Genomic DNA, 13,674 nt, shown 5'->3' with positions numbered 1-13,674 from the left:
CTTTAACCCTTTTTTCAGACAGTGATTTGCTATTCGGTGTTATTACATGCCCCAGAAATGTAATCTGTTGTTTTACGAACTGCAGTTTTGTCAGGCTGACTTTATGGCCCTCCTGAGCCAGATGCTTCAGGATGGTCACAGTGTTATTTTACACATTTAAGCTCATCAAGAGCACACAAGCAAAGATCATCCACATACTGTAACAGAGCTGTATCTGCTGTCAGGATCAAAGCTTCCAAACTCCTCCTTAGGGCTTCGTTGTAACCTTTGCCCTCAAATTCAAATGCAGATCAGAATTGGCTGTCTTTATCAACTGGCACACTAAAAAATGCATTTGCCAAATCTACCACTGAGAAGAATGTTGTATCTTGTGGTATTTGTGATAAAATTGTGTATGGATTTGGTACTGATGGAGCCCTGACAGCAGAGTTCACAGCCTGTAAATCTTGTACAAATCGCCACTCTGTGGGTTGACCCTCATCCCTTATCTTTTTTACAGGAAAAATTGGAGTGCGAACTGGAGAATCATTGCATGGCACCATTATTCCCTCTGTTAATAGTGACTCAAACACTGTTTTTATACCAAGAATTGCCTCTTGTTTTAGAGGGTATTGACGTTGACATGGTCTATAATCAGATTTTGGGGTGACCACAACTCTCTCTGTTTCAATGTCATGCTTGCACTCTGACATAAACGCTCCCAGACTCTCACTGTGTTTCACTCCCTCCCCTATCTGTCTCCAGTCTTTGGCATAAACACAGTTTTTCACAAACAAGTCTAATCTGGACCCTGTCTGGCTCCTGTCCTTGGAAAGTGATAAGTGAGGCACAGAATCTTCTGCCATTAGGTAAAACTGAAACTGTTTTTCTGTCAGGCAAACTGAGACTGCACACACATTTACATTTCACAACTCAAAATGTAAAGTTTCTCCTTTTCCTCCCTCAAACCTTTTTCATACTGGTCATCTGGTTGTACTACAACATGTGACGTGCAATGCAATTTGTCAGGCAACATGATTTCTCTATCAAATGGTTTTGTTCTATCTTTAGTCAGTTCACACATCATTCCAGCCCAATCAGAATTTATGATGTGCCATTCATATGCCCATTTTGGTTCTGCTTGCAGACAGCAAATCTGCTCTTTCTCTGTCACTCGGACACCCCCAGAGTCTGCAGTCAGTGTCAAATTTAGTTTGCACAACAAATCTTTCCCCATCAAAGGCACTGGACATGCAGGGGTGTAGAGAAAAGCATGTCAACCAATTCAGGGGCACTGTGAACCTTTCACAAATTACGTGCCCTGATGCAGAAATTGACTCATTAATTTCGCTTGTTAATTGTGGTTGGCTTTGCAGATCACATGGCTGTATAGATATATATATATATATATATTATATATCAGCTAAAAACTCAATCAATATCCCCTCTACTAGCATAGGATATTTAGGCATTTTCATAAAAGCTTCACTTTTAAACATAATAGCACATTTGTCAGGATGCTTATCAACAGAATCAGACATACACAAAGGAAAGCAAGCTTTTTTCTTCATTGCAGAGAGCAGAAAGTACATCAGTGTATGTGTGTGTGTTGTGGTTAGAAAATTTTCACTTCCCTGACTTGTGACTGTTGGTCGCTCGCCCGGGACCCCTCCTCTCTGCTCTCCGTCTCCCTCGCTTCAGTCTGCTTGTTGATTTCACCGGTTCTCCGAGCAATCCTTCGCCCAATGACCGTCCTTCTTGCACAGTCTGCATCTGGTACAATTCAATATCTCATGTTCATCAGTCTTGCAGATCCGACAACCCCATCTTTCAGAGTTTATTTCAGTTTCGTTCGGATATCTTCCTCCTCTCTTCCACTGCTGGTCTCGCTGCACAGAATAGCCCCCCGGCCTCGACACGGCTTGCACTACCGCCAGCTGCCACTCCTTGTCGGTTTTGGCTTTCACTCTTTCCTTCTTCGCCATCTGCATCTCCTCTGCATGCAAAGCGTGTGCCAAAACAGCAGACAGCCGTCAACTTTTCCACTCTATGTAGCTGGTCTTTACTGCTTGTGCAATTTCAGGTCTCAGTCCATTCAAAAACCAGCTCCGCATGTGACACTCCCATGTGCCAGCTTGATCCCCCCTTTCATCTTGTTCCTCCAACCCGCTGTGCTTGTTGAAAATTAGGTACAAGCGGTGGTAAAAGTCCTGAACAGATTCGTCTCTGGTCTGGCAACAGTTGCCAATCTTTGCTGTATCCACACGCGCTGGAAATGCTGCTTTTATTCCTTCAGCCAGCTCGTCAACGACCTTTCCGTAGCTCGCATTACTAAGATGCATCCACTCGCAGTATTCTCTCCGACAGTCCTCTTTCTGCAGCTCTCCACTCACTTCATGCCTGCTCGTAGCCCCCAGTTTCACTGCCAGCGGCCTCCTCAGTTCATGCACGGTTGGGCTGAATTTTTGGCAGAAGGTGACTAATTCGATGGAAAATTTATCACCTGCTTCGTCAGGGCTCGGCAAGTGAGCCATCGCTTCCTTCATGTCCGTTATAGTCCATGGTCTGAAGACCTTAATAGGGCCGTCAGGGCCTGAAACTTCAATCAATGGAGCTGTAATACTCACATTTTCTTCTTTCACTGGCTGTCTGGTTTTCTTTTCTTTGTCGGGGGTGCTCTGCGCACTATTTCCTCTTCAATTTCCTCGTTGGGGGTTTCAGGAATGATTTCTGGGTCTTCCGCTGTTTCTTGTCTCCATTCTGGATCTGGCCATGGTGCTGTTGGTCTTCTCTGTGGAGAGCAGTCGAGATCGGGGTCCATTTTCGCGGCTTGCACCTCGGTCACCGGGAAATGTGTGTATGGCGGATGTACATGTTTAGAAACACAAATATAAAAGCAGTTAGTAGGTCTATGTGAGGCATTTACATTTTCATCACATTCTTCAACTTTCTTTACCTTCTTTCTACTTGCTAATTCTTTCTGCATCGTTCTCCTTTCTCTCCAATCTGCTTCGGCTATCCAACAATTCACAGTTCCTTTACATTTCTCACACATGTGCCTCGCACAACAACCTTTCTGTCCCTCGCTTCCCTCTTCTACTGATTCCTACACACACACTGTGAACACACACACACACACCGCGAACACACACACCGACTGCCCCCACATCATTAACATTAAGATAACATTCTCTTCAAACAAACTGAAATTATGTGGTTGTTTTCCACAAGGTGGACACAGTATAACAGTAGACCTGTTGGTGAAGAAGAGAGAGGTACAAGAAAGAAGGGAGAGACAGAAATATTGTGAGAAATGAAGAAAAGGGAAAGAGTGAAGTGAAGTGAAGAGGGTGCAGTGCAAGAGAGAAGCAAGCTTTAATTATGTTCCACAGCCCCAGACTAATTCTATGCATTTAGAAATTTTTATGTGATGGCCATACAAATCATAGGGTTGTCTGTGGTTTCAGAAGTTGTTGTGGATGTATAGGCTATATACAGAATAAAGGGGCCAAAATGCACCTTTTTGGGTACAACATGTCACTGGAACAGCACCCTATAAAGGACATTTTTGTCCTTTTTTACCCTTAATGGGTAGGCCTACATATTAGGGTATGAATTACTGCTCCAAGGTACTAACATGTACCTATTTAGGGGTAAAAAATAAAGGTTCAAAGGCTTTCTTTTAAGAGTGCTGCTACAGTGACAAGCTGTTGTACCCCAAAAGGTACAAATTCAGTCCCTTTTTTTCTGTGTGGCCAGGATGAGAGTGAGATTTCCCGGCCTGAAATTACATCCCACTCCAGCCTTGGTTACGAACACAGTTGCATCTCCGACGTTTGAGCCACATTAGTTCAACAACATAGTAGTGATGTCTGGTGCGCAATGAATCTTTTCGTTTGAAACAGTTGGCGTCTCCAGTACACACTAATCCACAAATTACTTAAACTATTTGGTTTATAAACATGCCTGACACTCCCTGTGATGTGAAATAAACCAATATCCAGAGTTATTCAGTTATTCAGTATACAGTTTTGCCTAACAATTCCCTGTTCCATTTATATTAAAGGCACAAAATTTATAAGATATTTGCAGTAAAATATCCAAAAACCACTAGGCTAGTGTTATTTATTCTGTCCAGCTGATTACTAACAATATCTCTAATGTTTTCAACTACTTGTAAATTATGAGAAAATTCCCATTATAAACAGTGACCGAGACCTGTGTTCAAGACTCTCTCTTGGAGCAAGAACGAGGAGTGGCTGCACTGAACTCTAACTTAATGCACATAGACAGGACTGGACACAATGAGAACATGTTATATTTATAATATTATAATAATTATAATATTATATAATTGTATTATATACTGCTCCGTGTGTGTGTCCACTGCTGAGTGTGTGTGTGTGGGTGAAATGTAGAGAATAAATTAAGTATGGGTCACCATACTTTGCTGTATGTCACTTCACTTCCACTTTACTTTCACTTGTCACTTCACATCATCTAGGTCGTCCTCAGACGAGCCTTCCATCGTTGCCTCCAGTCATCCCGATTCTCCATACATCTGGCCAGTTCATTGGTGCTCTGGGCTCCTGCATCCCTCTTGAGTATGTCCACGTAAGTTAGCGTGGGACGTCCTCTTGACCGATGGCCATGTGTTGGTTCCCATAGCACCAGCTTGCTGGCTGGCAGCTCTTGATGCCTTCGGCAATGTCCTGCAAGTCTCATTCTCCTCACAGCAATCTTATTGCTCACTCTTGGTACTCCCTCATACAGGATTTTGTTGGTTACATGCTCACTCTTGCTGATGTTAAGCACTGCACGCAGCATCCTGGTGTAGCACCCGTCCAGGGACTTCTCTAAGGTTGGATTCAGGGTCCAGCATTCACTGCCATAGAGGAGAACGGACTCTACCGTCGCGTAGAAGAAGCTGAGCTTGATTTGGCGGGAAAGGTTGGAGTTCCATACACTGTTCATGCCGTTCAGGGTCCTCCATGCAAGTGCCTTCCTCACTTTTAGATCTTGCTCAGTTGAGTTGACCCATGCGCCCAGGTATTTGAAGTCCTCAACTTCTTTCAGCACAGTGTCTCCTGCTGTTATCAGAGGTTGATGTTCTGGTGGAACGTTGTAGGTCATGACCTCAGTTTTATTTGCATTTATCCTAAGGCCAACCTTGGTGCACTCTAGCTCTACCCTGTGTAGTAGTTCCTGTGCTTGTTCCATGTTGTCGGAGAGCAGACTGATGTCATCTGCATAGTCAAGGTCTGTCAAGACTACTGCCGGGTGTCGGCTTGACTTCCTTGGTGTCAACGTGAAGCCAAGTTCCTGCTCTCGCCCACTGATTGCCTTCTTGAGCGCATAATCAAGGACTATGATGAAGAGGAAGGGGGCTAGTGTGTCCCCTTGCATAACTCCAGCCAGGATGTCAAACTCCTCACTGTTGCCATCTGGGGTCACCACCCTGGCCCTTGTTCCCGAGTACATGGTAACACAGGTAAACTTAAATTTTACAGAAAATACTAGACTGAACTGATTTAGATTTGTATACATCCTTTCCTTTTAGATATGTTTTATCTGTTGTTTTTCTGATATGTCAGCAGAGCATTTCGAGATAGAAGCATCTCTCGAGGAGCCGCCTCTGTCTTCTGTCTGAACAACACGAGCGTCACAGCGTCCCTGAATAAACATATCCAACCAGTGAATGATGAACTACAGAGAGTCAAAGAGCAGCACAAAACCAGCATGAGGAACAAGTATGAGAGATTATGTGAGGGACTGAACAGCATCTACACACAGCTCTACATCATAGAGGGAGAGAGAGAAGGAGTGAATGAAGAACATGAGGTTTTACAGATGGAGAAAACAGCCAGAACACAACACTCACAAGACGCTCCAATCTACTGCAATGACATCTTTAAAGCCTCCGCTGAAGCAGGATCTGAGGAGAAAGAGCAGATCAAGACTGTTCTTACTAAAGGCATCGCTGGAATCGGAAAAACCGTCTCTGTGCAGAAGTTCATTCTGGACTGGGCCGAGGGAAAAGCCAATCAGGATGTAGATTTCATGTTTGTGCTTCCATTTCGAGAGCTGAACTTGATCCGAGATCATCAGTTCAGTCTTCACAGACTTCTGCTGGACTTTCATCCTGAACTTCAAGATCTGGACTCACAGATTTATGAGGAGTGTAAAGTTGTGTTCATCTTTGATGGTCTGGATGAAAGCAGAATCACACTGATGTTTTCAGACGCTCAGAAAGTTTGTGATGTGACTGAGACTTCATCAGTGGCTGTGTTGATGTTAAACCTCATGAAAGGAGAGCTGCTTCCCTCTGCTCTCATCTGGATCACCTCCAGACCAGCAGCAGCCAATCAGATCCCCTCCAAATACATCCACCGTCTGACAGAGATTCAGGGATTCACTGAGCCTCAGAAGGAGGAATATTTCAGGAAGAGAATCAGTGATGAGCATCAAGCCAGCAGAATCATCTCACACATCAGAAGAGCAAGAAGCCTCCACATCATGTGCCACATCCCCGTCTTCTGCTGGATCTCATCCACTGTGCTTCAGACGCTCCTGGAAGAAGATCTGAGAGCAGAAATCCCTCAAACTCTGACTGAAATGTACATCCACTTCCTGCTGATTCAGATCAACATGAGGAAGCAGAAGTATGAAGAGAGAGATCCAGAGAAACTCCTGCCGTCCGACAGAGAAGTGATTGTGAAACTTGCTGAAGTGGCTTTCAAACAGCTGATGAAGGGTAATGTGATGTTCTATGAGGAGGACCTGATTGAGAGCAGCATAGACGTCACTGACGCCTCGGTGTATTCTGAGATCTTTAAGCAGGAATCTGTGATTCATCAGAGGAAAGTTTACAGCTTCATTCATCTGAGCTTTCAGGAGTTTCTCGCTGCTCTCTATGTCATTTACTGCTATTTAATGAAGAGCATGGAGCCACTGCAGTTCTTTCTGCATGAATTCAGATCTTACAGATTTAAAGTCTCTCTGTATAATCTACTGAGATCAGCAGTGAATAAAGCTCTCAAGAGTAAGAATGGACGTCTGGATCTGTTCCTGCGGTTCCTGCTGGGCGTCTCACTGGAGTCCAATCAGAGACTCTTACAGGATCTACTGACACACACACAGAACAGCTCAAGGAGCATCAGAGAAACCACACGGGACATTAAAGAGATGATCAAAGATGCACATGATAGTTATCGTCTCTCAGCTGCTCAATCCATCAATCTGTTCCTCTGTCTGCTGGAAGTGAAAGATCAGACTCTGTTCAGAGAGATTCAGGAGTTTGTGAAATCAGACAAATACTCAATGAAGAAACTCTCTCCTCCTCGCTGCTCAATAATCGCCTACATGCTTCAGATGTCAGAGGAGCCTCTGGATGAACTGAACCCAATGAGATACAACACATCAGCTGAGGGGAGAAGAAGACTGATACCAGCTGTGATCAACTGCAGGAAAGCCCTGTGAGTGTTTCATCTTTAACTAAAGTATCGTATTTAATAATGAATCTGGCAGCTTTAAAATAAACGCTCTTAAATATGAGATTTCAGTAAGAGATTGAAGAGCAGCTGCAGGAAAGGGCGGTCGACACCTTTGATCAGTGAAGCTGGAACTGAGACGTTTCACTTGTGAATGAAGATAAAATAATAAAATGAAGTACTGGTATTATTAATGATAATAATAATAATAATATAGCATTATCACATTTAATCTTCACTAATTATTCAAAAATTATGTTGAATGTCAATTTATTTATTTTTTGGTCAAAATTGGGTTTTCATTAAATTATTATTCTTTAACATCTTGTCTATAATTTTTGTTTAAATATCCAAATAAATAAAATGTATTTGGCTAGTGCAGAGAAAAGCGATTTATTGAAGCATGCAGAAACGACTCTAGTCAACAATCTCGCGCTGCTGAGGTGCTTTCCCTTTAAACATTCACAACAGTATCATGAAAATACATAAATAACAACTCGCTTTGTGTACTGAGATAGCACTTGTATATTGTTGCTCTTATGGTGGTTTTGATTGCTCCTATTTTCCTCATTTGTAAGTCACTTTGGATAAAAGCATCTGCTAAATCGTCCTTTCCCTGCAGACAAAAAACTGACAGCTCTCTGTAAATGTCTTTATTGTTTTGTTATTATTATTATTATTTATTTATTTTCATCTCTTGTAGACTTTCTGGCTGTGGTCTCTCAGATCAGCATTGTGAAATTGTGTCTTCAGCTCTACAATCCTCAAACAGTGTCCTGAGAGAGCTGGATCTGAGTAACAATGACCTGCAGGACTCTGGTGTAAAGTTTATTTCTGATGGACTGAAGAGTCCAAACTGTCAGCTGCAGATACTGAGGTATTAAAAACATATACGAGATCATTTAAAGTCGACTGATCACAATGTGATATGTGTTTTTGTATCATATCAGGACACAACTCTGTATAATGTCATGGGTATGACACAGGTATTACAAGGAGAGGGTGACTTATGAGGACATAACCCATGTCCCCATTTTTCAAAACGCTTATAAATCATACAGAATGAGTTTTTTTGATAAAGTAAAAATGCACAAAGTTTCCTGTGAGGGTTAGGGTTAGGTGTAGGGTTGGTGAAGGGACATAGAATATACAGTTTCTACAGTATAAAAACCATTACACCTATGGGATGAACACACTTTACACAAAAACAAACGTGTGTGTGTGTGTGTGTGTTTGGATTATCTGACTGTGTGTGTCTGTAAATGATCTGAACAAAGCTGTTGCATTTTCATAATGTCAATATAGCATTTTATTAAAAAAACTTCCTTGTGCTAAGTTATTTTGCCCTTGAATTAAGATTTTTCTAGTCAACTAGTCGCACATTATATTAAATGTATTAATATAATAATATATTAACCATACTTTAATATGCATAAAGAAATCAAAGCATCGGCAAAGTGATAATGAATGTGTTGGAGGGAAATAAGACATTTAAAATATTTATTAATATACAGTACTAGTGAATAGGCTAATATAAATAAATGCACCTTTTCATATGAACTACAAAATTAAAGACTAATACGAAACCGAGTGGGCGAGTTTTATTTATTTTATTTTATATAAAAAATAATAATAGCCTGTTTTGGTTATATTTAATTGCAAGACTCCAGACTGTGACCGTTTTATCTGCCTATGTGACAAAATTTTGTGAGCAGTCGCTCAAAAATAGTTCAGAAATAGACTGTATAAAAACAGGTACTCAACTCAGAAGCGCTGCCATTCCTGTTGCATATGTGAAACATCAAATGGCTAAAGTACGCTAAAGTAAAAGACCACTTCTTAAACCAGAGAAGGTGAACATGTTGATATTTTTGTGCGGGGGAAAAAACATGCAAGCTGTCACCAGCAGCGAGTTTAGTTTTACTTTTCTTTTAGTTTTCATTTTTGAAAACGTATCTTTTCTGTTTACCTCACATTATGCCATGGTGGGCCTCTTTTATTTGTTTATTTATTTTGATTCCTCAGTGTTTGCTAAATGTTCTGTAATTTATTAGTGATTACATAATACAGCATGTGGTTTATGGCATGCTTCATCTTATTCTTTTTTTAAATAAACATTTTGTAAGGTAGGTTGTCATTGTATGTTGTTTTAATGTTGTTGTGATTTTTAATGAAAAAAAAAAATAATAAATCCATCTTTTGTTTTATTCTTAAAAAATGAAAGGTGTGTAGATGTAATTTTATTTTAATGTAAAACATAAGATCGGAAAATCGAAAGAGAAAGCATCTGAAGGCAGGCTTATAACAGAGCAAAAGAGGGACTACTGTACACAAAATTAAAATCACAAATAATAACTATAAAGTATAATAAAATTACATCAGCATGCAATGATTAATCCCATGTTGTAGAACTGTGCTCCTGAGAGCAACTGAGAATGTTAATCACAAAAGAGCGACTAGTGGGAAGATTGAGTCTGGAGCCCTGAATAACCCAGCTCCCTGTCAGTGATCTAGCACCCCCCAGTACCTGTGCCCTCATCTGTGGATGATCTGACTGTGTGTGACTGTAGATGATCTGATTGCTTGTGTATGCAGGTTGTCAAGCTGTATGGTGTCAGAGGAAGGCTGTGGTTATTTGTCTTCAGCTCTGAGTTCAAACCCCTCACACCTGAGAGAGCTGGATCTGAGCTACAATCACCCAGGACCATCAGGAGTCCAGCTGCTCAAACACAAACTGCAGGATCCAGACTATAAACTACAGATACTCAAGTATGTCAAACACTGCAGCCCAAAGTATGGAGTAAACGTACCAGTTAAACTCAACAAAATATACATTGAGACATTTTACTGCAAACAATAGACTAGTCAACATTTAGCTAAGTAACATTAAAAAATCAAATAAAAGTATGTTTGCAGAACATAGTTTGAGGATCCAATGGTATTACAAGGTTAAGTCACAAGCTCTTGTGAATGCTTTTTGTTGATTAAATATTTGTTAAACCCACAAACTGACATAACTATAAATAATAGAATTGATTTAAAATATTAATAACGAAACATAACAGAGAGAGGAAGTTTTTGATCATTTTCCACACTAGTGTGGTCTGTAAACCTCTGCACTAGTGTATGCATACAGTCGAAGATGTAACGGTATGAAAAATTACTGAACTAAATTATTACTGTTATCAGTATTATCATGTTATTTTTAAAATGTAAAAAGACTTTGTTCTGTGGGTACCACTGTAGAACGTCGGTTCAAATCATGCTAATCATGTACAGTTATAATGATAATTAAAATACGAAATAGTAATACAAACCGAGGGGAATTTTATCATGAAACCGGTAATCATCCCATCCCTTAAACAAATGTGTAGCCTGTCAAAGTATACTCCGATTGATGTTGCGTGAATGCGGGTTGTACTTTCCAGTGTCTGATGGTACTTTTGACTTAATGCTGACATACTGAAAGTGTGTAAATGATGCAGCTCTTCAATATTGTGTGTTTGTAGTTTAGCTCATGGAGGAGAGATCAGGATGAGAGCAGGACCACGAAAGTGTAGGTCTACAAATACACACACTTTATCTCACACAAATTCTCTCTCTCTCTCTCTCTCTCTCTCTCACACACACACACACTATATATATATATATATATATATATATATATATATATATATATATATATATATATATATATTAATTTTGTTTTTTATTTAAAATATTCCCAAATGAGTTACACATATTTGATAATCGTAATATCTCATGATATAGTTATGTAGAAGATGCATCTTGCTCCTTTATATATTGTTTGTGTATGTTAGCATTATGTTATCTATAATGGCCAATGATCAAAGTAGTCTAATGGTGTAATCTATTAACTAGCAATAAAAACCTGTCTTTTTCCTTATGAACCAGATATGGCTGACATTCCATAAAATATTTTAATATGACCAGAGTTTAAATATTTCATATTTAAAAATGTTGCACTTGATTTTACTTATTTTAGTTGTGGGGAATGTTCAACAAGTGAATGTGTACAAGTTTATGTCACAGTAACACTAATGTAGGCGTACACTGTAAAACAAATTCCTGTAAATTGTAAAGCATAAAGCCAACCAGTTACTGTAATATGTACAGCTGTGTTGTTGTAATTTAATTTACATCATGTCCCTGTATTTCCTGATTACAGTAAATATTTTTAAACCATTACTGTATTTTGAGTAAACTACTTTAATGTTTGTATGCTATAATATTAATAAATAACATAAATAGAAGGTGAATTTTAAATTTAACCTGTTAACTGTAACTCACGTTTTTGAAGATAGACTTGAATGTGCATGATACAAACCTAAATTTTTATAATTCATGACTGAAAACATTTTGTAACATGATTCTGATGTGCCATTTACATGGTAATGCAATGTCTAAGGATGAATTTTGAGATTTTATGTTTTCAAGTGATATATAACTTCTGATGATTTCTAAAATGTGATAGAGAAAAAGGCAACAAGGAAGTATTTTTTTTAAACAAAGGTCAAAGCTCCTTTTGTAATGTAGATTTCTGAAGGTGCACTCTTGTCATAAATTAATCTATTACTTTTCCTACATAATTTTTAACAAAAAATATTGGTAAAATATATATTTGGGAGTCTTAGACCTTTCCAACGATATATAGTTTGTCAAGATTAGATTAGATTTGATTATAATATAGTATAGTCAACGTAGGCGTCCCGTGTACAGGACGGGGTGACAATTAACAGGTTAAACCATTCATTAACTGCACACACTTTAAACAACATTTAACTGCATAAAGTGTTGTATAATGCATAACTTAATTCACCTGTTATTTCATAAAACAAAACAATAATAATTTGATACTTCTTAAATGGGTCAAACTTTAATATACAACTTGTTTAGTCAATTAATTTATTAAAAAGCAACATTAGTCCACTGATGAAATATATATTTTTTAGTTTTTGTCAGTACACATTAATAATCAAAACATTCGTATATGCATTTCAGTTGAAAGCTGGTCAGTAGAGGGCACCACACACACAAAATAATAATAATTATTCCTATTATTATAAACTATATAAATTGATAGGTGCATAATATGATAGAAAATCATCTGTGCAATATATATGTTTTTTCCTTCATGTCCGCATCAAGTTCAGATCCCAATCACTAGTCGATGTTCAACAGCTTTCACTATTAGTGAGGACTTTCGTAAATAATGAGGACAGTTTGGACTAATCAAAGCTGTAAATGCACACTGTCTTCTTGTGTTCAGGGGCCTGTGATCTCACACTGGATCCAAACACGGCAAACACTCGACTCGTGCTGTCTGATGAGAACAGGAGGATCACACATGAGTATGAGCATCAGCAGTATCCCGATCATCCAGAGAGATTTGGTGATGTTCCTCAGGTTCTGTGTGTTGAGACTCTGAATGGACGCTGTTACTGGGAGACTGAATGGAGCGGAGATAATGCTGATATATCAGTCTCATATAAAGGAATCAGCAGGAAAGGAGTGAGAGAAGGCTGTATGTTTGGATGGAATGACAAATCCTGGAGTCTGGATTGCTCTGATGACAGATTCACTGTCTGGCACGATAAAAACAGCACAGAAATACCTGCTGACGCTTCATCCTCTAAGAGAGTAGGAGTGTATGTGGACGTGTCGGCCGGCTCTCTGTCCTTCTACAGCGTCTCTGACACACACACACTCACACACTTACACACACTCAACACCACATTCACTGAACCCCTCTGTGCTGGATTTACAGTTTATTATGAATCCTCAGTGTCTCTGTGCGATATTAAACAATAGAGAGACTCTGGAAATCCTCTTTCTGATGTTCAAACGCACACAAATCTCACATTATGTTTGCACTTATTTATTTATTTTTCATCTACAAGTTATAAATCTAGATCAGACACAGATACTGTTTTGATACTGTTTTGAATCTTTAATAAACAGAGTAATAAAGTTGCTTTTAATATGTACATTGTACACCCACAATTCCAATTGTAAAGGAATTCATTGCATGAACAGTTCTCTCTCCACCTTCAATACCACGACTTAGGTGCCCTTGAGCAAGGCATCGAACCCCAACTGCTCCCCGGGCGCCGCAGAATAAATGATGAACACTGCTCCGGGTGTGTGTTCACAGTGTGTGTGTGTGTACACTGCTCTGTGTGTG

General features: G+C 39.4%; 1 protein-coding gene across 1 annotated transcript; it reads left to right on the top strand.

Moving 5' to 3' along the window:
• Window positions 1-5,652: 5,652 nt before the first annotated feature.
• On the top strand, window positions 5,653-13,307 carry LOC113078308 (NACHT, LRR and PYD domains-containing protein 12-like). Its single transcript, XM_026250628.1, has 5 exons — window positions 5,653-7,454; window positions 8,173-8,346; window positions 10,065-10,238; window positions 10,979-11,025; window positions 12,760-13,307. The coding sequence occupies exons 1-5, from the start codon at window positions 5,719-5,721 to the stop codon at window positions 13,299-13,301; spliced, it is 2,673 nt and encodes an 890-aa protein (XP_026106413.1). The 5' UTR covers window positions 5,653-5,718; the 3' UTR covers window positions 13,302-13,307.
• Window positions 13,308-13,674: the final 367 nt, after the last annotated feature.

This window comes from Carassius auratus, unplaced genomic scaffold (genome assembly GCF_003368295.1).
Source record: "Carassius auratus strain Wakin unplaced genomic scaffold, ASM336829v1 scaf_tig00025223, whole genome shotgun sequence".
NCBI lineage: Eukaryota > Metazoa > Chordata > Actinopteri > Cypriniformes > Cyprinidae > Carassius > Carassius auratus.
The sequence above is the reverse complement of the archived record's forward strand: the minus strand, read 5'-3'. Positions and strand labels throughout refer to the sequence as shown.